The sequence below is a fragment of the Labrus bergylta genome, chromosome 22, assembly GCF_963930695.1.
Source record: "Labrus bergylta chromosome 22, fLabBer1.1, whole genome shotgun sequence".
Lineage (NCBI taxonomy): Eukaryota > Metazoa > Chordata > Actinopteri > Labriformes > Labridae > Labrus > Labrus bergylta.
Window position 1 is genome coordinate 953,170 of NC_089216.1, and position 25,000 is coordinate 978,169.

General features: G+C 40.3%; 2 protein-coding genes and 2 long non-coding RNA genes across 4 annotated transcripts in view; 2 read left to right on the forward strand and 2 right to left on the reverse strand.

Moving 5' to 3' along the window:
* Positions 1-3,918, forward strand: part of LOC109979765 (HLA class II histocompatibility antigen, DQ beta 1 chain-like) — a 7,406-nt gene extending 3,488 nt beyond the window's left edge. Inside the window, exons 2-6 of the mRNA XM_065950537.1 lie at positions 540-812; positions 2,052-2,265; positions 2,395-2,462; positions 2,836-2,949; positions 3,386-3,918. Of these exons, the coding sequence (XP_065806609.1) occupies positions 540-812; positions 2,052-2,265; positions 2,395-2,462; positions 2,836-2,949; positions 3,386-3,411 (695 nt within the window). The 3' untranslated portion in view covers positions 3,412-3,918. The remainder of the gene's footprint in view (positions 1-539; positions 813-2,051; positions 2,266-2,394; positions 2,463-2,835; positions 2,950-3,385) is intronic.
* The window catches only part of dlg4b (discs, large homolog 4b (Drosophila)), a 94,302-nt gene that overhangs the window by 49,553 nt on the left and 19,749 nt on the right, over positions 1-25,000 (forward strand).
* Positions 2,500-2,936, reverse strand: LOC136177395 (uncharacterized). The gene is made up of 3 exons (XR_010665005.1): positions 2,799-2,936; positions 2,679-2,758; positions 2,500-2,566 (listed from the first exon to the last, which is right to left on the reverse strand). It is a non-coding gene; the product is annotated as an uncharacterized lncRNA (long non-coding RNA).
* Positions 18,179-19,957, reverse strand: LOC110005193 (uncharacterized). Its single transcript, XR_002279089.3, has 2 exons — positions 19,209-19,957; positions 18,179-18,603 (listed from the first exon to the last, which is right to left on the reverse strand). It is a non-coding gene; the product is annotated as an uncharacterized lncRNA (long non-coding RNA).

Here is a 25,000-nt window from a genome sequence, read left to right on the forward strand (position 1 = left end):
TACACACCTTACTGATTAATACACACACCTTACTGATCAATACACACACACCTTACTGATCAATACACACACCTTACTGATCAATACACACACCTTACTGATCAATACACACACACCTTACTGATCAATACACACACCTTACTGATCAATACACACACCTTACTGATCAATACACACACCTTACTGATCAATACACACACACCTTACTGATCAATACACACACCTTACTGATCAATACACACACACCTTACTGATCAATACACACACCTTACTGATCAATACACACACACCTTACTGATCAATACACATACACCTTACTGATCAATACACACACACCTTACTGATCAATACACACACCTTACTGATCAATACACACACACCTTACTGATCAACACACACACACCTTACTGATCAATACACACACACCTTACTGATCAATACACACACACCTTATTGATCAACACACACACACCTTACTGATCAATACACACACAGTGTTAAACACTAAAAGTGACTCTGGTTTTGTTTTTGATTTTCAGATGGATCTATGCAAGTTCAGGTAGCCCGTTGTGTGTTTAACTCGACTGATCTGAACGACATCGAGTACATCGTCTCTTACTACCACAACATGATGGAGTATGTCAGGTTCAGCAGCAGTGTGGGGTTGTTTGTTGGATACACGGCTTTTGGTGTGAAGCAGGCAGAGTATTGGAACAAAGACCCTTCAGTGCTGAACGGCTGGAGAGCTGAGAAGGAGAGATACTGCCAACACAACATAGAGATTGACTACAGGAGTGCTCTGTCTAAATCAGGTGAGTTTGAGTTCCTGTCTCCTCACACAGCATCACATCATCATGGTATTATTAAATAATGAATCCATAAACAAATGGACTCTGACTGATTACATTTCTTTAGATTTCATGTTCACTCTTTTATCATTTCCTGTTTCATTAATGTTCAATAAAAATACTTTAAAGTCGTCTCACACTGATGATCAGTTTATATCAGAGAAATCTCAAAGTGAAACTCTTGATCTGTTAAAGTCCTCACACACAGCTCTGTGTCACAGCCTGCTGGTCAAACTCTGTTACTGCAGTTAACAACATTCAGATGTACTTAAAGTCATTTTTCTAAAGCAATAGTTGAACACATTAACAATCAATTATTGATTAATCATTAATAATTAATGTTCTCAGTTTATGTTTAATTGAAACCGTTATAGCAGCACGATAGTTACTTGAAACATTCATTCATAAAAACAGTTTGAACTAATAAAACAACGAGGCTCTCGCTCTTTTAAACGTGTGACTTTCCTTATTTAATCTGCTAACAGATCAACGCCAGTCGGGCGCTACACCAGCGTTTCTAACAAGGCTGACTGAATGAAACTCCTTTTTAAAATCAACAGAAAGTTCTGAATGAAAGTGAAATCAAACCATCTGAGCCTCTTCACAGTACACTTAACTCTTCTGCTTTGTCTGCAGATGAACATTTCTACACGTTCAGGAGTGAGTTGTTGTGAGCACATAAAATACTCTACTCACCATCATATATGTACGGCTCAGTGTTTTTATTTAGAAAGATGAGCACATCTACGTGATCAGGGCTCAGTCGAGTGTTCAGTCTATTCTCAACAAGTCCAGCTGCAGAAAACACAGAACTCTGTCTCTCTGCTGACCTCTTCATTTTAGCCTCACTCTCCTCAGTAACACTTCTTACTTTAGCTTTTCTGAGTTGCACAAAATGACAGGCGCCCTCTTTTGGTACAAAATGGTATTACATGTCAAATTGTCAGTTGATACATTTTTTATCGGTTCAATTCTTAACGGCGATTAATCGATAAACGTTAATCATTAACATCTCTATTTCTGTCATCTGAGAGGATTCAAAGCCTTCAGTGAAACTAAATGAATATAACTCATCAAACTGTGTTTCACTGATTCAAACTCTTCGTACTTGATGATGTTCACACTGAAAGCAGAAAAAGAGCACTGACACTCTGTCCGTCTACTGAAACAATAAATTCAATAATCAAACTGTGTGTGCTGCAGCCAAGCCGTACGCCAAGCTGCACTCTGAGACGCCCCCTACTGGTGGACACCCCGCCATGTTGGTGTGCAGCGTCTACGACTTCTACCCCAAAATGATCAAAGTGAGCTGGCACAGAGACGGAAAGGAAGTCACCACTGATGTCACTTCCACTGATGAGCTGGCTGACGGAGACTGGTACTACCAGATCCACTCACACCTGGAGTACACGCCCAGGTGGGTCCAGCTACAGGTCCAGGTTTAGGTCCAGGTCCAGGCCCAGGTCCAGGTCCAGGTCCAGCTACAGGTCCAGGTCCAGGTCCAGGTGTTGAGTGTGACTGATCCTCTGTTTCTGTGGTTTTTCAGGTCTGGAGAGAAGATCTCCTGTGTGGTGGATCACGTCAGCCTGGATAAACCTCTGGTTAATGTCTGGGGTAAATACCTGTCTGTCTGCTCACCTGTCTGTCTGCTCACCTGTCTGTCTGCTCACCTTTTCACCTGTCTGTCTGCTCACCTGTCTGTCTGCTCACCTTTTCACCTGTCTGTCTGCTCACCGTTTCACCTGTCTGTCTGCTCACCTTTTCACCTGTCTGCCTGCTCACCTGTCTGTCTGCTGACCTGTCTGTCTGCTCACATGTCTGTTTGCTAACCTGTCTGTCTGCTCACCTTTTCACCTGTCTGTCTGCTAACCTGTCTGTTTGCTCACATGTCTGTCTGCTCACCTGTCTGTCTGCTCACCTTTTCACCTGTCTGTCTGTATGTCTGCTCACCTGTCTGTCTGCTCACCTGTCTGTCTGTCTTCCTCAGACCCGTCCATGCCAGAGTCGGAGAGAAACAAGATCGCCATCGGAGCGTCTGGACTGATCCTGGGTCTGATCTTATCTCTGGCTGGATTCATCTACTACAAGAGCAAGACCCGAGGTAGACCAGTTCAGACCAGTTCAGACCAGTTCAGACCAGTCTGAACCATTACAGACCAGTTCAGACCAGTTCAGACCAGTTCAGACCAGTTCAGACCAGTCTAAACCAGTTCAGACCAGTTCAGACCAGTCTAAACCAGTTCAGACCAGTTCAGACCAGTCTAAACCAGTCTAAACCAGTTCAGACCAGTCTAATTCAGTTCAGACCAGTCTAAACCAGTTCAGACCAGTTTAGACCAGTCTAAACCAGTTCAGACCAGTTCAGACCAGTCTAAACCAGTTCAGACCAGTCTAAACCAGTTCAGACCAGTTCAGACCAGTCTAAACCAGTTCAGACCAGTTCAGACCAGTCTAAACCAGTTCAGACCAGTCTAAACCAGTTCAGACGGTGTTTCTGGATCAGTCGTTGATCTCGTCTTTTCTTCTCTTTAATGCAGGAAGGATTCTGGTGCCCAGTAACTGATCCGGGTCCTGGTGGTCCAGCATCAGATGGAGGAACAAGCAGCTTCCTGTGCTTTCCACCTGCCGTACCGACTAAACACGATTGTCTGATGCTGGGCTGGTGTGAACCCTGATCCTGGACTGTTCCTGGGTCAGGTTTAGTCTGGTCTCTGGATGTGGACTGTGCTTCATTCTAGTGTGATGCTTTACTTGATCAATCAATATTTTACAGGATCAATCATTCTGCTGTTCTATCAGATATAATCAGGGGATTGGAGGGTTTAAAGCTCATGTGTGATTGTTACATTTATATATTTGTACTGAGAGAAACTTTTCCAACCACAGTAAACCTTCAGAAACCATGTGTGGACGTTTTCTTCAGGTGTTAATAATCAGGTAGTATACTAGTAATGACCCGTTAGATTGTTTCTCTTATGGAAGCAATAAGTGGACGAATCATATCTCCTTATTTTCTCAAACTCTTCACTTGATGTATCCGGTTTAAGAGATTAAACACTGGTTTTCCCAAGAGTTCCTCACACTTGTTTTTCTTTAAGTCTCTGTTTGTTTGTATTTTTTCAGTTAAAAGATGAATATAATAAATGACAATGTGAGGCTCAGTGGATCAGTCAATCAGTGTGTTGGCAGTTTGATCACAGCTCGTCACATGTTGAAGGGTCTTTGGTGAAGACACTGGACTCTGGTGGCTCTAACGTCAGTGAGTGAATGTGTATGAACAGGTGAGTTAATACTGACGGACACTTCACATCAACTCGTCTGTCATCAGTGTGTGAGTGGGTAAGAGTGACCGGGGAGTAAACTCCTGTGAACAAGACGCACTTTTAAAACCCTTTTTTCACCTGCAGTCGGCTGTGTTCACAAACCAGTGTGACAAATCTGCTGAGACACGCGCCATCAATACCCACATGCAGCCGCTACCATGCGGCGTTGTGTGTGTGTGTGTGTGTGTGTGTGTGTGTGTGTGTGTGTGTGTGAGGAGCTCCCGCTGTGCCGTGCTCTCTCGCGCTCCCAAAACGCCACGAGGCAATGTGAAGACGCAGACTGTAACTAAATTGCATCATGAAAAGAGCGTTTGTGTTTGCTACTCTAAACATCTTCACAGATTTTCACACTTGGAAGGCAAAGGAACGAGCAGCTGATTGAAATGTCCCGTCCATAAAAGCTGCTTCGCCTGCAGCTGAAAGCTCAATGAAAGAATAAAAGGTGAAATGTTTAGGACTCACAGGCTCATGTGGTGTAACTCTGAGGAGGTGGTGGAGAGGAGGAGAACAGATGAGGAGACTCTGCAGGACGACGAGTCCATCATGGAGGTGTCACGTTGAGCTGACAGGTAAAGGTACACACACACACACACACACACACACACACTGGGGTCCTACAGCTTTGGGAGTTAGATAAAAACACTCTAAAAAATAAAAGATTCAGCTCACTTTAGCTTTCAAATACTCCCTACAGAAGCTCATACACAGCACCCGAACAACACTGAGGTTTAGGTAGACTGATGCATTTTGGACAAATATGTGGTTTATAGGAACACAAAAAACCACTATGGTGACTTTAAAGGGACAATGATGTCACATTTAAATACCACCTCATTAGCATACATACACAAACCTGACAGAATGCTGCATTCATTGGACATTTAGTTTATCATGAACATAAATAAGTTCTTAGTTGTACAACTTCCTATAACACAACAGGAGTTAAGACAGGCACTCTGCCTGTCACAGGAGTCCAATGATTCTGAAAATTAAGTAAATATGCTTTTGTATTCAAGATTATCCTTTCTTGGACAGATGTGAGACAATTGTTGTGATATAAAACATCAGCATTATAATGATCCTAAATTATAAAAACATATATCAAACACAACTCTTAAATGTAGTGTATGGAGCCCAAGTGATGTCAACAATCGTTCATTGACTAAATAAAGCCTTGACACTTGAACTGATAGTTTTTGTTCCCTTGGCTTTATTTATCCACCAAGCTTTAAAGGACACAGCTGTGTGTAACTCACAGTGACGTGGGGACTTTAACAGACAAACAGCCCGTCACAAAGACAACATTGTTTTACTAACTTTTCCAGGGAGATGTGATTCTATGATAACAAATTGCAAATGTGAAACTAAATGTGGCCCTGAAGTAACAAAAAAAAAATCACAAACCATTGAAAAACATGGAACACAGAACACAACAACAAAAAAACACAACAAATAATATAACAACTCAGAACAAAACAAATCATGACCACTGCACTAGCACATAGCTCACAACCACTGATGGGATCTAGTTTGTTCACAGCTTGCCTTTCTGTGACCGTCTCTTCGCTGCTTTTCCTCTGTTTCTGACTGAGTCCCTTATATTTTGCACCGTTCTTTCTGCTAACACAGGCTCTTCTAGCACCTTACAGTGACTGCATTCCCTTTTGGTGGCCAAGCTCCCATTGCATACATGTTTTTTGAAATGCCGCATTACTGCAGCCACTTCGGCCTTGGACCAGGCTTTCCTCTTGAGCCACTCTCTGCGACACCATCGTCTCCTTAAAAACATGACAAAATAAATCTTACCAACATGAATAAAGGAATGGAAGTGAGAAAGATCAAAACTTAATCAAAAACAAATCTGTATTTAAGAAAACATCCTATTTAACATTTTCAAGTCAATGCATTAAACGTCAAGTACCGTAAAATCTGGTGTATAAGACGCACTTTTAATACCTGTTTTTTGTCTTAAAAGTTGGCTGCGTCTTATACACCAGTATAAAATAGTGAAACACGCCGTCATTACAGCCGGGCAGCAGCCACTAACTGTGACCTGACGTGATTAAAAACACATCCTCATTCATTGTGTATTGAAAGCTGCACGCTGTGCTGGTAAAGGCTGACCAGGCTGGCTGAGTGACTTTCTCCACATCTTTTCTCCCTCCCGAGGTCATAATCATGTATTTACAGAAACAGTGGTATATTGTTCTGTAAATAAACTTTGTGGAGTTCTCTTTTGATTGAAAGAGTCTTATATTAAAGTTAAAGAGTGACCAGCGGAGTCGGGCAGCGCAGCCTCACCACTTTCCCTGCAGGCTGAGAGCTAAACTACCGTACTGTAGCTGGTAGGAGAGCAGACTCCACAAAGAGAAAACAGACAGAACTAAAAGAACGACACAGCTGCACAGAAACTGCACGTTGTAGACATCGCTGAACACAATATAAATCCTCACGCAGGAAGACAGTTTAAAATTTCCCTCAAAGAGACCTTCAAAACAGGGTGCGTCTTATATACCATGCTACTTATGTAATGGATTTTACGGTATATAGAATTTTACAAATTATTTAATAACATCTTTGCTGCTGATAAACTTAAGTAGCTACACTATTTCATATTTATTGGAATTAGGTCATTAAACCAGAGACACATTTTATGTTATTCTGATTTAGTACTTCAACATATTGTACTTGCTGCAACACACTGTATTTTAATGAAATCAGAGTATTTAGATCGAAGGCCCCCTTACAACTGAATTTGATCACATTTCCATCCACAAAGAATAAACAGTGAAGAAAAGTGGAATAAAATGCTCATAATGACATTGATAACAGAAGCTCCACAGTTTTCAGAGTGAGTTTGCTTTCCAAGACGAGGAGATCGAGAGAAAAGTTTCTTAGTTTAGTGTCATTTTAGTCCTTTAGTCCTAAACTGGTACAGTCAACTTTTTAGAAATAACCAACAGTAAGATTTTTTCATGTCAAAGCAGCTCCTCCTACATACATATAAAAGCTTTGTTTTACTCCTGCAGTGGCTCGAGTTCACAGAGAGTACTGGGAAGAAGAGCCAGTGCACCATCAACATCAGCAACACAAACTAACTTTTGTCATCCTTTAACAACCAATGCGGTGGTATTTTATAAAAGACTCAGTACTCTTCCTACTGCTCTTTTTCATTCAAGATTTGAGTTTTTATAGAGTTGTTTTGTGTGGTCAATGAATGAAATACAATTATTTTTTTGAGTGCTTATTAGTTGGTAACTATTTTCCCAAAAGCCTTTCAGTAACGTAAGAATGGTTTATTTAGTTGATAAATTACTGTAATCTTAATTTATGTGTCAAACTTTTGTTTCTCTATTGGTCTTGATGGTTTGTTGTAAGCCTGTTTAGGATGGGCATATTGTTTGTGTGATGTTGGCATTTCTACATGCTTGAAAAGAAAGATTAAACACACTGAGATCACCTGATACAAAGATTTACATTTCTGTCTCACTTATAGCATAAGATGGGCTTTACAATTAGACTTTGCTTACCTTCAGGAAGAACGGCAGTCTCATCTACCGTGGATGGAACCAAAGACACGGTTTCTGTAAGACAAATATTTTACAGTTTATTTTTCTGCTGTAAAAACTAACTTGAACCAGTTGAAACTCAACAAAGTGAGGTCACCTACCTGTATCTTCAGAGTCATGGACCTGATCAACGAACGTAATCTCTGACGCAACATCCACAGGCTGCCTGGTTCCAAACTCTGACCCTTCTGTGCCACTGTCATCAGTTTCGCTCCCACTGTCCTTGACAGCATCATTATCAGCATCACTTAACTGTATGTCATCTAGAGCTATGATCAAAACTCACATGAGAAGCTCAATATTTATAAACCATTTCAGCTTTATGAATCAATATTATAATAAGCCTAAACATGTTAAATATGTCTGCAAAAGCATACAGCTGCCAAGGTATATTTGCAGACCATTTTTGCAATTGTTCTAAAACTAAGCATTCTCCTCTCCTTCCATACCCGTCACACGTGTTGCTTGTAGAACTCTAAGCTCAGAGGGAAATTTGAGGGAGAGCACAATAGACTTCTGCTGTAGAGTCTCTCCTTAACCCTTGTGCCACCAGAGAAACTATTACTTATGACCGCAAAAGGGTCAACAGACCATAAAGATCTTTTCTTTTTTTTAACCCTTTGCTCTCCTTGACCATTTTTTGTCATTCCAGTTTTATTTTCTGCATTAATTTTGGTTATGATCCCCAGCCCTTCAGATTTGGTCGAGCTGAGTAGTAAAAAAACTGTGAGCTTGTGATTCCCAAGGCCTTTTTCATTTGCTCTGATTGATCAGCAGAGGTTAGGGTCTGGAGAGACTCAGGTTGGGAACCAGAGGGTCCATGGTTCAAGCACCAGTACATACCAAAGTATGGAAATTGGTCTGGTTGCTGAAATAGTTCCAAACCCAAGTCCCTTCAGAGGAATGCGCAAAGAAATGTCCTGGGAATCACAGGCTTTAAGATTCTCTGGCTTTTTTATGCACAGTGGTTTGTGCACCACTATAACAATACAGGGAACAGAATTGAAAATCAACTTCATTTAAGGTAAGATATAAAAAATGTGTTTTCAGGGAAGCCAATATTTGTCAAAGGGAAGTCAACTGCACATTTTTTTCCAATCAGTGTAGAAAGTTGTAGCAATAAGAATTTATCAGAAATCTAAACTTTAATAAAAACCTACCCATCTCTATTTAATGTAAAAGCTGGGGAATTATAATAGCACAAATGTATGCAGAGAATATAACTCAAATATATATATAATATAAATTATATTTATATATAAATATATATATATATAATATAGCTCAAGGTGGGCACAAGGGTAAATATATTGATTGCTGTGCAACGTTGTGCAATGTTAAAAAAAAACCTCCTTATGCTGTTCTGCCCTCCCTTAGTACAAAATTACAACATTATCAAATCAAGATGCGATAACTTTTCAAAATGGTAGTTGAGCGTGGTCTGGACCTCATAATATAGATAAAAAACAACATGATCTCATCCAAAAGCACAGACAGTCTATCCTCTATACTTCACATGCAGGTGCAAGTGAGTTGCTTTGGTAATCTATTAATTAAAACAGGACTCCAGTATATCCAATATAATAAAATTCACTTGATCACTGCATGACCACCTATCAGAAATAAATCACATTTTGGATAAGGTCTAAATTACCATAATGTTGGCCTTCCTTACATGTGCATAAACAAAATGAAAGAAAATCCAGCCATAAAAAATGTCATATTCTAAATACCCTAGGTTTAGCTATATATATATATATATATATATATATATATATATATATTTTTTTTTTTTTAAGTGCAATAAACATTCAAAAAGAGGAAACATTAGGACATAAGACTAGATCATAATCATACATTGGTGCAGAAAAGACACAAAATGCTTCATAAACATTGATCAGAATGCAGAAAAAGAAAATTGAATATTAATATACCTAGGATGTAAAAAGAAATAGCCAAAATATGTACAAGTGCTAATTGCTTTACAAACCTTCAATTTCTATCTCATCCAGCGATTTCCCCTGCATACTGGAAAGATGGCCTTTCTCCATTGTCAAAAGCAGTTTGGAAGTTTTGGCTAGTTGTGTTGTGGGGACTGGTAATCTGTAGAAATCACAGTGAACCCTGATGTCATGACCAAGGAAATCTGCAACTTGATCAAGTTTGTTGTTTTTTAAATTGAGGACCTGAGATAGTGTTGCAACATGCTTTCTGAGTTGCTCCACACTGGTCTGCATGGACACGTAGACACTCCTGTCCTCTGTAATGGCTCATTGATTTTGGTCTTTCAAACAAGAAGACATTTGTTGAAGAAACACAACATTCACTTCTGGAACTGACAAGTGACGACAGGGCTTCCACCATGTTTGGTGTGAGCAGGATGGCGACCTTTCTGCCTCTTTTCCCCACAATCTCAACCCGACTAAAATAGTTGCACAGTCTCTGTTCTGTCTTTGACAATCCTTTGACAACATCCTCGTGAAGTTTTGTGGCATCTCTTTCATGAAAACTCCTGAGACGCATTTTGGAAACCTCCCCAGAACGTCTTCGATTAAACACAATGATTTGTGCAAGTGTTACTTTTGCAAGCTGAGCATAGTTCTGTGGTGTGGGCATCTCCTTCAAGATGGAAGAAGCACTTTCTGCAGTTTTCTGAAGGTGCCGATGAAGGGTCTGAACATCTTCAGTGAAGGGTAATGACGACGGCTTGTTGTATTTTGCGTCACTCAGTGTGTTCAGGGCAGTGTGAGAGACTAACTCAGACCATTTTGAGGAGCACAACTTCTTGAACACATCAGTAGACCTGCTCAGTGCGTCATCCTCTGCCATTAGTGCTCTACAGTGAATAATGTCACAGATCTTGTTAAGTGTGTGTCCAAGTTTTAGTGCAAAGCTTGGTGTCACATAAGAGTGCTTTTCCTCACTGAAACCTGCAACTTTCTTTACCGCTCTGACCACTCTCTGGAAGTTAGCTGGTTTCACAGCCTCCTCTAGATTATGTATAGCAAAATCTGTGCGCAGACATAAGAACAAGCGTCCCACTTTGCAAAGTTTCTGTCGCATGTATTCTTTCTTTGTTGGGTCATGTCCATGTCTGTTGAAGAGCGACTGGGCAAACTGGATAATAGAAAGGTCGTTTCGGACAGCCGAAGACACTTCATCCTGTTTCATATCAGCTAATAGCTTCAACACTCCACTTGAGATCTGTTGCCAGGAGACACTTTCTCCCAGTACATGTCTCCAGAGTTCTCTACGTATGTACATTCCTTGACAGTACATACAGTGAATGAACTGACCTGCCAATGCTTTGGCTTTTGGTTTTCTCTTTGTTTTAAGTGGTCCTGCTCCACTCTGTAAACCTTTAGTATTGTGATTGAAGTTTCCCTTATTCCTCATTTTTTCAATTAAAATCCTTCGCTCTTTTGAGTCCTCAGGTAAGGAAAAGGCACGTAAAATGTCTGGATGTGTCTTGTGTATTCGCAAGTGCCGAGAAATTTTGCTTTGTGGCTTACCACAAACAAAACAGTAATTTTTAATGCTCAAAGTCAGATGGGGTTCTTCCTGATTGTTAAACTCAACTTCACCAACTGGCTTTTCCTGTGATGAGCCCTTGACAGACTTGGCCAAATCAGATTCTTCATCAACATCGGCAACCATATAATCTTCAGTAGGTTGACAACCTTTTGATGAACTGGAAGCTTTCGTCCGACCCTGAAGATGCCCCATTATCAGGAAATACTTTTCTTCTTTTCTTCTTATCCTGCATAAAGGTTATGCTAGACTCGGAATCATCATTATCCTCATCCAGTGACTCAGAGTCTGGCACAAAGTCCTCATCAGACAAGGTCTCATAATCACCCGTCTGTGGATTGGTATCTGACTGTGGATTGTTGTGAGAAAGTAAGAATGATAATTAGTCAATGTAATAATGGACACAGACATTTTTAGAGTAGTGATAGAATCTCACCTCTGATGGGTCGCCAAGGTCACCGTCTTTAAACTGTTTGAGGCAGGACTTATGCCAGACTGGAAAACAAACTGTAATGCATTGAAAGTATATTTAAGTTAGTTTGTCTGAAATAAACAAACACTACATTTTCTTTTTATGAACAATATGCCTTAGTCAGCCATTAGTTTGCCACTGAAAAAGCCAATTTACAGCGCTAAATTTCTTCTTTACAAGTTTTTACGTGTAAAACTAGAGTTGCAGCACTTATCATTTAAACATTGTAATTGTGATGATGGATATTGCAAATTCTGTGATATGACTATTACACATGCCCACATTTGAGCAAAAACAGGTCATGCGGTTATTCTTCGTTTCTTGTTGCAAAACTAAAGCTCACCAGTTACTTGTTTTCCACAATTAATCTACAAAATAATCTGTGTTGTCACTGACTGACATGGTCGAAAAATTCCTATCATTATGAAAAATACTCCATAATTCTTTCATTTAACATGCAGGAGAATACAATCTTACAGTTTACACAATAATAGGAGCATAGAAAGAAAGTTATTTTCCTTAACAGTGACAGTGGAACACACTCATTAAAAAAAGTTAATAATTAAAGAATTGTACCATTCAAATCAAACTTTACTATGTATTAAGGTTGCCTAGTCTAAACCTAAACCTTTCTCCAGGTCCACAGACTTAAAATGGGTGCTTGCTTGAGCTTAATTAAACTTATAAAGTGAGAGTGCAGCAGAGGAGAGTGATGTTTGGTTGTGCATCTTTGACTCTGACAGCCGACTGCTCGTGGCTGTTTAATTTTGGCATATTATGGACTTCAATTGTATAATTTTTTGCCTTTTACCACAAAATGTGCAGATTCTCCAAGTATCTCACCTGTACGTTGATAGCCAAGCCACCTAAATGAGGATACAGCTCTGACACATTGGACACATTTGTCCAAAGAGGATACGGTGGTGGACACCAGCTGATGTTTTTGACACTGTCAATAAAACGTAACTTTAGTTTTTAGAAGAAAGTATTTTGTATTTACATATTAAAGAAGTCCTTTGTCGTAGGAACAAAACCATTTAAATGCAACATGCAATTTACCTTTACACTTTGGACCTCTTGGTTCATCTGACCTGGTGAGCCGATTCTGCTTTATTTAATAAAGAGAACAAAACCAAAAAAAGAAAAAAAAAACATGAAGTTATGTCACTGTTTGTAGGTGTTCCTTAAGATATTTTTAAAAATCCAGCATTGTCCAGTTTTCTTCATGTTGCAGGACAGATTTTTAGTCAAGAGTTTTATTGAAAAATGTACTCAATGAAAATAAGTTTTGATTATAAAACTAAACTTCACTCAAGTATTATTCCAGGTGCTATCAAACAATTTTCCCAACTGTGCTGCATTTATTATGTCTTGTGTACTCTGGTTGAACAAAATAATGTTTATAATTATAAATATGCAAGTATCTGCCCCCTGCGTGCTCCCCTCCACCTCCTTACAAGTAAGTAAACCTTTCTGTGTTCTAACCTCTCTCCATTTTTCAAAAGCATCTCCAATATTGATCCGAGTTTGAGCACGTTTCTGCTCGTGGAGCTTATTAGAAACATGCAGAGGCTTTTTAGGTCGGGTACAATCACTTCTATCTGAACCACTTCTCTTGACCGCTTCCATCGCTGCAACACCTGTTGACCTGATAACTGCTCTCATATCTGACAAACAGAAGGGCGTCCAGGGTTCCTTAAAAGCGCCTACCTTCTCTGGTCCAAACAAATCCAGAGCATTCAGGAGCAGAATGTAAAGTTAGAAGGAGGACATACTGGCTGCTGCATTGTTGTCAGAGAAGCCAGCACTTCAACATAGCATGTTTCCTTAATGATCAGAGAGTAAGCTCATTTTATGGTTAATTGAGTTGATATCTTACATATTGCTCCTTTAACTAAAAGCGAAACTGAATTAGAAACTAAATGAAGTATATGGAACAGTTAGCTTTCCACCTGATATTAAGGAAAAACAAGGGTTGAATAATACATCATTCAATGTACTCCTGATTGTACTTGTAATTGGGATGTGAGCAGGTTAAATAGCATGACTACTCAGAACTCAATCCTAATATCAGACAATTTAGCTGAAACATGCATGCCATTTCTCACATTAATTACATGAAGAATGAGAGAAACACTGCTTTGAATCTCCCCGGTTAACTCTGTAAGACAGACTAGCCTGAATAGAAATATGTTCTGAACATTTACTTCTTCAGCATCTGCGACGGAAGTCTGTGCGTCTGTGGTCCCAGACACTGTCTGAAGCATGTTTTCATCAAGGTTCTAGTTGAGAAGAAAGCAGAGATAATATCAGACATTAATTCATCTTAAAGACTGCATGCTCTCTGAGGAACATCATGTGAAAGGTTTCATGGTTTTTAAAAACTATAAACCCATATATTTATTGTTAAAAATGTGAGACTGACCTAATCTTACAACGTATAACTTAGTCACTGATTTATTTGATCTTTTTACTAAAGTCACAGTAAAGAATAAATATAAAACATTAAGATTTAAGAAGAAGTTTGATTCAAAAGAAAACAATTGAACACCTTGTGTCTCCATGGCCAGTCCGAGTCACCATAATTGTAGGTTATCTCTTCTCCTTTATATATGTCTCGTGTTGCGAACAAACACCGATGGGGCTTTCCTTGCACAGTTAGGTATTTCATTTTGGCGTTAGGGGTGATATGTTCATCATTTACAAGTCTTCCAAGGGATGTATCCTCTTTTTCTGCATCCACACTATGAAAACAAGTAACAACTTCTGTTAAAGCAGACAATTTTAAAAACTAAGGAAGTTTAAACAATGTAAGAAATCTCTGTAAGCTCAGCACACCAATAACAAGGAATGTTTTGTTAAGATAAACTGACATATTGATAAAATACGCACCACCACCGTTTTCCATTGAAACAAAACTCAAACATAAACGCCTTCAGGTCATCATGGTAAAGACTCAGTCTGCTGTCACATTCTTGCTGGCTTATAAGTTCACCTCTGTATTCCAACAGAAAATCTCCTTTTTCAAATGGAGCAGAAGTGAAGATGCCACGACCTAGGTCATTCAAAAATAACAAATAAGAGAAAATTCAAAAACACTTCTAAAATGATTAAACTCTAGAAGATTCAACTCACCTTTAAAGCTGTTTATATATTTGACATCAAGTCTCACTTTGTCCCTTCCAGTGTCAATATAATATTTTGCACCTTCCTTTGGATTGATGCGTCTTCTCCTCTGCATGTTTTTCGGAGCATGTGTTAGAAGCCTGGAGGGAAAAATAATTTTCAGAATCATAATTCTCAATTCAGGACGCTATATTAGAAACAGCTGTAAAACTGAAAGGAATTATAATGTCTCATATTATGGGGGCAAAATATGGACATCGACAAAAGACATGCTTTCAACTACTTAAAACATAGATTTGAAGAACATAATTTACTGTTTCTTTTGTGCATGTTTATCTCTTTCAAGTAACATCCATCTATCTACCAGGCGATATGGGGGGGGGGGGGGGGGGGGTCTGAATAGTAACTAACTGGAGGAGGATGATAGACTGGCCACATTCAGAATTACAGCTTCAACTTGCTTTTAATCTACTTTTTTTTAATACTAACAATGTAAAGAACAAAAATATAAAGAACATTTGAATATTATCTCATTTACTGACCTATGAAAATTCTGAAGGCTTCATACTTTAGGCTTTCAAAGAAAAAGCAAGACAAAGGGAACATGTTCATTAGCAACCATGTTTCCTGGATAAATGTTTAATATTCATTTCAATTTCTCTGCTCTGTGTACAATACAACTTTCTCACTTTTTGTGTAGTTCTTTCAAACTCCCTTTTCACCAAAAACTATATCACTAATATAGTTGTGACTTATATTTGTGCAGAACAAAGCATTCATTGAATGATTCTTTTCAGATATGTCAGTCTATTGGTGTGCTTCTGATATCAGATATACTATATTCTTTTAGTATTACTAAAAATGTGACTGAATAAAAACTATGACAAATATCTCAGCCAGAAACAGACATTAAAAATGAGCTCAAGTCACATATTCATATCAATTTGTCCTTTCCAAAAAAAAAAGAAACTAACAGATTCAAGACTCAATCAACCCTGATATAAAAAGTGAAATCATCCATGACAGAGCTTAACAGCCTCTCACGCTGATTTTTGCCAAACACCACACCTGAACTAACCTTTCAGTCCTCTGCAGAATAAACTCATGGACAAAAACTCAGAGTAAAAAGACCACAGAGTTTATTAATGCACAGGCATAGTTCTTAACGAGGCAAAACGGACTCTGGAGAAGGCTTCACTACACTAGGCTAGACCACACACAGGCACGACGTTAACGAGGCTAAACGAGCAGCCGCAGACAAAGAGAGCAAACACAACCAGGAGTTGAAACAGATAATATATTTGACTATTTTCCTCAAAGATATAAAAATGTATCCAGTATACCTCTACCAGCTCTACCTCTACCTCTCACTCTTCCTCTACCAGCTCTACCTCTCACTCTTCCTCTACCAGCTCTACCCCTACCTCTCACTCTTCCTCTACCAGCTCTACCCCTACCTCTCACTCTTCCTCTACCAGCTCTACCCCTACCTCTCACTCTTCCTCTACCAGCTCTACCTCTCACTCTTCCTCTACCAGCTCTACCTCTACCTCTCACTCTTCCTCTACCAGCTCTACCTCTCACTCTTCCTCTACCAGCTCTACCCCTACCTCTCACTCTTCCTCTACCAGCTCTACCTCTCACTCTTCCTCTACCAGCTCTACCTCTCACTCTTCCTCTACCAGCTCTACCCCTACCTCTCACTCTTCCTCTACCAGCTCTACCCCTACCTCTCACTCTTCCTCTACCAGCTCTACCCCTACCTCTCACTCTTCCTCTACCAGCTCTACCTCTCACTCTTCCTCTACCAGCTCTACCTCTCACTCTACCAGCTCTACTCTTACCTCTCACTCTACCTCTACCAGCTCTACCTCTCACTCTTCCTCTACCAGCTCTACCTCTACCTCTCACTCTTCCTCTACCAGCTCTACCTCTACCTCTCACTCTTCCTCTACCAGCTCTACTCCTACCTCTCACTCTTCCTCTACCAGCTCTACCTCTACCTCTCACTCTTCCTCTACCAGCTCTACCTCTCACTCTTCCTCTACCAGCTCTACTCCTACCTCTCACTCTTCCTCTACCAGCTCTACCCCTACCTCTCACTCTTCCTCTACCAGCTCTACTCCTACCTCTCACTCTTCCTCTACCAGCTCTACCTCTCACTCTTCCTCTACCAGCTCTACCCCTCCCTCTCACTCTTCCTCTAGCAGCTCGACCCCTCCCTCTCACTCTTCCTCTACCAGCTCTACCCCTACCTCTCACTCTTCCTCTACCAGCTCGACCCCTCCCTCTCACTCTTCCTCTACCAGCTCTACTCCTATCTCTCACTCTTCCTCTACCAGCTCTACCCCTACCCCTCACTCTTCCTCTACCAGCTCTACTCCTATCTCTCACTCTTCCTCTACCAGCTCTACCTCTACCTCTCACTCTTCCTCTACCAGCTTTACCCCTACCCCTCACTCTTCCTCTACCAGCTCTACTCCTACCTCTCACTCCTCCTCTACCAGCTCTACTCCTACCTCTCACTCTTCCTCTACCAGCTCTACCCCTACCTCTCACTCTTCCTCTACCAGCTCTACCCCTACCTCTCACTCTTCCTCTACCAGCTCTACTCCTATCTCTCACTCCTCCTCTACCAGCTCTACTCCTACCTCTCACTCTTCCTCTACCAGCTCTACTCCTATCTCTCACTCTTCCTCTACCAGCTCTACCCCTACCTCTCACTCTTCCTCTACCAGCTCTACCTCTACCTCTCACTCTTCCTCTACCAGCTTTACCCCTACCTCTCACTCTTCCTCCCCCTCTCATTCTCACCCTCCCTCTTCCTCTCTCTGTAACCTCTTCCCTTGTTGTAAAAAAAAGGTGCTCACTTGTGGTCTTTTCATAGTGCTTACTTCCTGATTGAAGAGATAACATTTAACCATTGAGGTGTTTGGCCAATTAGCTCATGTAGTGTTATTTTGAATGGCAGTGTTTTGAAATGGCAAACATGTGACTTTATGTCAGATTGTTGTGTCTGATGCAGAGAACCGTGTTCAGTGCATTTAAAAAGTGTCATTTTGAATTGCAAAATGTGTGTAAAGCAGAAAATGTGTTTAGACTTTTGGAGACTTGAGAAGAAGTTTTGTTCTGTGTGTCAGTTTGAATAATTGTGCTATGCATGTCATTTTAGTGTGTTAGCAATTGGAAAAAACTGTAATGTAAATACATGTTTATATCTTAAATTCTTATTAAGTAAAGAATCCACAAGTGTTTACAAATGAAGTTAAAAAAAAGAAACAAAACAATCAGGACGTGACAACAAACACATAACTTTATCAACATGATGTTTAATCACTGCCATGGTGATTAATTCCATGTTTGTAGAGCTGGGGCCGCCCCTGGCCAAATTGGGGCCCTAAGCAGAATTTTATTTCTCCCCATTACAAAATGACTGTATCACGAAATGCCATTTAGGTTTACAACCTTTATTAGTAGGAACAAATCAAATGAACAGCCTCTATCAACAATGGAACAAGCCTTTTACAGATGCACACGTCTGCATTTTCTGGATGCAAAGTCATCAATGAGGTCGACGTCTGATAGGTGTGCCGGCCACAGAGCAGGATCAACTGGTTGTGCACTTGGAGTAGTGATAGTAGCATCTGTAGCTGAAGAGATGTTGTTTGATGGCCCTGGTGGCGTGCTGGGTGCTGGCTCCGTGTCACCCTTAGTAACAAACTTCAGCATTGACCCTGTTATGACAAGAAATCCATCATACAAGCAGATTATTAAGATTTGTTTTGGTCTTAATGGTAAATTACACAATGAAATGAATGTAAATACGATTACAACTAATAATAATATTCATTATGATTTGATGATATTTCTATATTTAAATATTTTTATATACTTATTTTTATATTTAGGTTCTATATTCCTACACTGCTGTTTGCTGCTGCAACACTTTAAATGTCTCCATTGTGGGTCAAATAAAAGATTATCTTAATTTATCTTATTTTATCTAATCTTATATGACTGTTATGAATTAAATTCACCAAGAGATGGCGACATTTTACCTCCATAAAAAATAACCCAAACCTTCTATTGATAGCATGAATGATAGGCTATAAACCTGAGCCAACATACGACCACCACCTGGTCAGTTAACCACTCCTTCTTCAACAGAGGTGAATTAATGCAGTTAAGACATGCAATAAATGATAATCAGGGCCGCTGGAACATTTAATCTCCAGTCCACATGTAGACAGAATGATCCTCTCTTCTGTCTCATGATCAGCAGAATAGCAGCTGGGGTGTTGATGCCTCAAAGTTTTTATTTTTTATTTCAACAACATACCTTCAAGTGAAGCACGAGCCTCCTCTGGTTTTGACTTTTTCTTTCTTTAGCTTGCTCCCGATTCATATTTCCGTTTGGAGGCCATCTCTCCACCTGCATCCAACTGCCTGTCGACGCATCTGACCGCTGATTGGTCAGATGCTGCGTGCTGTCAATCATTGCGGTAACGCGTGCGGTGTCAGATTGCTCGTCTCTTGTTTTTTCTCTCCTGCCTCAGGCTGACTTGGTGCTCTACGCGCCTCACAGCAGCGATGCGCGTCCTTTGCGCATTTGCAGAGAATGCGTCCCCTTGCGCAAAATGGGGCCCCCCATGGATCGTGGGGCCCGACGCACAGCGCGTGTTCTGCGTGTAGGAAGGGGCGGCGCTGGGTGTCACATTAATGACTTTCTGACTTCATCATTTGGATTTGTTTCTCAGTACAGACTTTAAAGTACTCAGGTTGACCAGCAGGGGGCGTCTGAGCCCCTCCACTCCCTGCTGCAGCTCAACATCAGAAAGCTGCTCCTGGTAACAGATGACGCTTCAGCATCTCAGCTCCTGATTGGCTGCTGAGTGAGAAGGAAGTAAAAGTAAAGAGTGGGGACTTTCCTTAGTTCAAGCGTCTGTTGACAATCAGAGAAAAAGGAACCAAACAACAAACTGCTGAACAGAGACGCTGCTGCTCACCGCTGACACACACACACACACACACACACACACACACACACACACACACACACACACACACACACACACACACACACACACACACACACACATACAGAGTCAGCTGTTGAGTTTTGGTTCAGCTCATATTTAACTTCCTCATGTTTACCTTTTTGTAGATTGTTCTGAAAAAAGTTTTCCATCATCAGATGACAACAGATTAAAATAGTTGAACTCTGTAATAAAGATTTTACAGGATCAATGTGATTTAAAAGGAACATTTTGATGAATAGAATATAAATAAAAAATCTAAGATGTGCAGCTGTGGTTCAGGAGGTGAAGCCAGCACTGGACTACAAGAAACATTTGGCCCTGACATTTATGGCTCAAACAAGCCCCTTAAGTAGTTTAATACTACATAACTTTACCCCTTGTGTCCCCTTAAACAGGTCAAATATATTCCCCCAAATCATTACAAAGCTGAAGCCACAGACACATATATATGTCACTATGTGTATCAACTGTTTGGACCGAATCCTTTGTGGTCAAAAGTGACTATGGGGTTCAGATATCCTTTCCAGAGTTAAAGCAAGTATTTCAAGAAAAGAAAATCAACTATTTTATTCTAATTGCCAAATAAATATACATGTAAATGGGGTGCCGATGGTCTGACGGTTATGTCCTGCAGTATGTATGCAGTATCAAGTCCCGGTGCGGACCAAATCTTGAAGTTGGTCTGGTAGCTGGAGAGGTGCTTGGGCACTTCCTGAGCACCGCCGAGGTGCCCTTAAGCAAGGCACCAAACCCCAAACTGCTCTGGTGCGCTCTCTGCTTAGCAGCTTACTCACAGGGAACATTTTACTGTAGCAATATTTTAGGCAGTCAAACTTGATGTTATTAAAACAACTGACAGTTGATCATTATTAAGGTTTGAAAATAATCGGTGCCCCGTGCAAGGCCTTAAATAAAGCAGCTTTATTGCTGTGTTTAGGTAAAGTCATCCCGACCTTGACAGGTTTGAATCATCCTTCATGGGAAGGGGGGGTGGGTGACTTCTCAGCCCCCAGAGGCAGAGATGACATCAAGCCCTCTTCTGCTACCTGTAGGTTTCCTGCTGTGGGTTAGAAGCTGAGAAGTTTCCACAGATCAGAGAACCCGGATGGCTCCTGTTCACCCAGAGATCAAAGAATGAACACAAGGCTCATTGAATCTCTGCTGAAGGATGTAGAGTGGTATAATTCAAAGAGCAGTTTTCTATGATTATTGTTTCAGCATTGTTAGAACAGCTGGATTTGAGAGCCAGTGTACAGATTCATGCCTTCAATTCATTTAAACAGAAAAATGAATAAAATTAGAGTGATTTAGTGTAATTTTGTTAGGATTCCCTGATTTCAAGGTGGCCCCCGTAGTTATTTATTCAAATGAATAGTTTTGTTAATTCATATTAATAATGAATTAATCATAATTATTAATATTATTTTAATAGCCAACTTTATCACATCAAATCCCAACGCCTGTTACAAAGTTGTCCTGCTGGTGACTGATGACTCGTCAGCAGCTCTGTTTCTGATTGGCTGCCGATGTGGAAGTGAAAGTAAAGAGTTTGGACTTTCCACAGATGCGGCTGTTGTGTTCAGGTGCTGTAGGAGCTGTCAGTGTCCTTATATTACCCGAGTGTGATCTCTGATCCTCAGTGACAGAGGGGAATGTATTAAATTCCTGGTTTTAGTCAGACACCTGAAGGCATCGACAGTCAGACTGGTTTTCTTGTTGAAGAGAGAACAGAAACAAGAAGTCAAAGTATCCCAGTTCAACAAACAAACTTAAATCAGTGTCTGTCTGAGGTTTCAAACTTTCAGTCTCTGTTCTTTTATTGCTTTTAACCTGATCACACATGGAACAAATCACAATTATAAACCAATACTACATTTAAAATATTGTTTCCCATTGAAGGCAGCAGAGAAATATAAAAACAAGTACTTTAATCTCTTTCAGTGTGACATAAAGGATAAATGTGTGACTAAAACTACACCTACAATCACCCTTTGGATTATCTTAAAGCTCTGAGTTTATTCTATTTTCATTATATAAGTTTCTGCAGAGGGCAGAAGTAACGAGAAGGTGGAGCTTGTTAAGCATCTTTAAGGGTGAAATAAAATGTGTAAGAGAGACATCAATACATTCTGCAGGCTTCAATTCACAACCTCGCCACCTGTCGCCATTTTCCTCTGCCTCCAAAATGTGGTAACACCTGTTGAAAGTGTGCACACATTTTACCATCAGGTGTGTTTTTATGGATCACAGACTTTGGGTGGGATATGGCGTACTCCAGTTTCAGGCCCCGTTTTGTGCCTATGTAACGGTTATAAATGAGACCCCTGTTCATTTGATCAGTCTGAACACAAGCGGGACAGACTTGGCGAGGCGGTCTCGGGCACCATTCATGTGTACTGGAGTACGGTCCACGAGAGATCTGAACTCAACAGTGCTCAAACAAGGAAGCGGACCGCTATATGACGTCTCCAGTCGCTTCAACAACCTTTGGGATCCGCACAGCAAGGGCCCACTTCCTCCTCCTCTGAGCTACAAGGTCGATGTGGAAGTAGGAAGAGGGTCGTTGTTGGCGTCTCAGAAATAAAAACATCCACAGTTAGCAGGATGGACTTCATTATTCACACAAGACTTAGGCCCAATCAAATCTTTGAGTGTGTGAGGGATCTCTCACAGCCTGTTTGAGCCATTTCTGAACAGAAAGAAAAGCAGCCCACCAGTAGATGCTTCTTCTTTCTTCTTCTTGATTTAAAAACCAACGACATGCATACTGAAACAATCGTGCCTAATGTGAAAACACTCTATTTTACAGTGAATATAAATGTAACTGTAAAGATAATTGTGGCTCGCTAAACAGGTTTTAAGTAAAATAAAGTCATCATAGACAGAAACACACACACACACACACACACACACACACACACACACACACACACACAAGTTGGCGTCTCTCTTCCTCATATTACAAACATCTAACAGATGAGAAACACGAAGTCTTCACTACAGGTGGAGTTCTGATGTTGATTCAAAAGTGAATCAGCGGCAGTCGATCCGTCACTCTGTGGGTCAAATTTAAACTGTCAGCGTCCATCACACTGAGCTCTGCAGCTGTGGAACAAGTACTAACACGTTCACTGCAGGAAGGGAACAACACAAACTAAGCAGGGAAAGTCCTTCATCCACACTAAAGCAATATAAATACAGATACAAACACTGATATGAAATGAGAAGACGTTTAAATAAAACATAGATCTGTTAAGCTTCTCTTTCCCCTTGGGGAGATGGTCCCACATTTACCTTCCTCCTCAGTATTAAGAAATAAAAAGAAATGAACAATCCACTTCTCCCACATACACATCCATAGGGCCCCATTGTACCAGGTCGCCCTGAAATCCTGGCTGCACTAGTTTCCTGTTAGGGGCTGGTGACAGCATAGGGTCAAGTGGAAAGTCAAATAACTTTTATGTTGAGATAACAGTCTAAAGAAGATACAAATGACATGTTTTAATGTTTGGTGTCCTTACTTAAAAAAAGAACAGACTTTGATATACATACCTTTTGAATTTTTGTTTCAATTTTCAATTTCCACCTAAACTACATGTGTGTTTAAGTGTGAAAAATTCAAAAATTCAAAATGGTATTGATAAAAACTTTGCATAATTGTAACTAATAACTATCTGTGAACATCCTGTCCAAATGTGGTGAAGTTCTGGTTCTGATTCCCAGAGATACATGTGATAAGGCTAGAGCTGTCCCTTTTGGAGAAGCCCTAATTTGACCTATTTTTGTTTTTTGGTAAGATGCAGAAAACATCCAAAAAAAGTTATTTTGCAGTAAAATATTTTTATACAACAATCCATTTCATAAACTAGACATGTTCAAGTTATGAAAAAATATGGTTGTGCTTTGTTCTACCTCGGGTAGGGGTCTCTCTATAAGCTTCTCCTTGGGGAGATGGTCCCACATTTACCTTCCTCCTCAGTATTAAGAAATAAAAAGAAATGAACAATCCACTGACGGAGGACACATATCAGTGACAACAACAAAATAGTTTGTACATTTTTCACATGCTCTGTCGTTACAGCACACAAATGTTGGACCAGAGTTAGCTATATGCTATTTAAAGTCAGTGGTCTCTGGGCAGCAAGAAGAACAACAAACATTACAGTTCAATGTTTGGAGGACGACAGCCTCCGTGCATGGGGCGCCAAACTAACCACGAGGCTACCGGCGCTCCAACTGAATGTTTTGATCCAGAAAAGTTTCCAATAAATGTGTTACTACCAGAAGGTGTTTATGTTTAGAATCAAATATTTGTATTGGTGTCAAGACTCCCTGAATCTGCTCTGAATCAGTAACCGTTCTTAGTGTTAATCATCAGAGAGTATCGGTCTGCGGCGCACGCCATCAGGTGGAATGAAGACCAAACGAGGTCGAGGGTCTGATTTAACGTTATGAACGGGTTAGCTGAGGCTTCGCTGCTTTATTCTCCGTACTGTGCTCAGCTTCTTCAGTCTCTGAGACGATGAAGACGACCTTTTACCTCGCATGTTAGCCAAAGTCACGTTAGCGAAGTAGCTATCCAGTAAGCGTCAGTTAGCCTACAAGCAGAAAACAATTAGCTTAATCCTCGTAATGAATGTATTTCTGAGGGTACAGTGACACGATCATTCAAAGACAAATGAAAAGATGGTTGCACATTAAAACACTGACAACACAAAGTACATAAAGTACATTGAGTATTGAAAAAACATCAAATCTAGAATAATGCTGATTGACAGATCTCAGAAATCAAAGTCATGTTCATTTAATATGAAGGAACATAAACGTGAGCTAAGGGCCGTTTCTCAATATGCCTTCTTGTCTGTTTCTGTTTGGAGTGGGATCGAGCAGCAACGTGAACGCAGCCTTGTTTTACCAAAACGTCACTAAACGTGTTTTCGACCGTTAGACAGTGGTGCAGTATATCTCAACATATCCCATCATGCATTGCAGTTTGACTCGACTGCTCTCAGACTCTCCTATAAATCACTATAGAGGGAGGAGGGAACGAGTGAGTGATTTCAGACACAGCCAAAGACTCTAAATTGTTAGA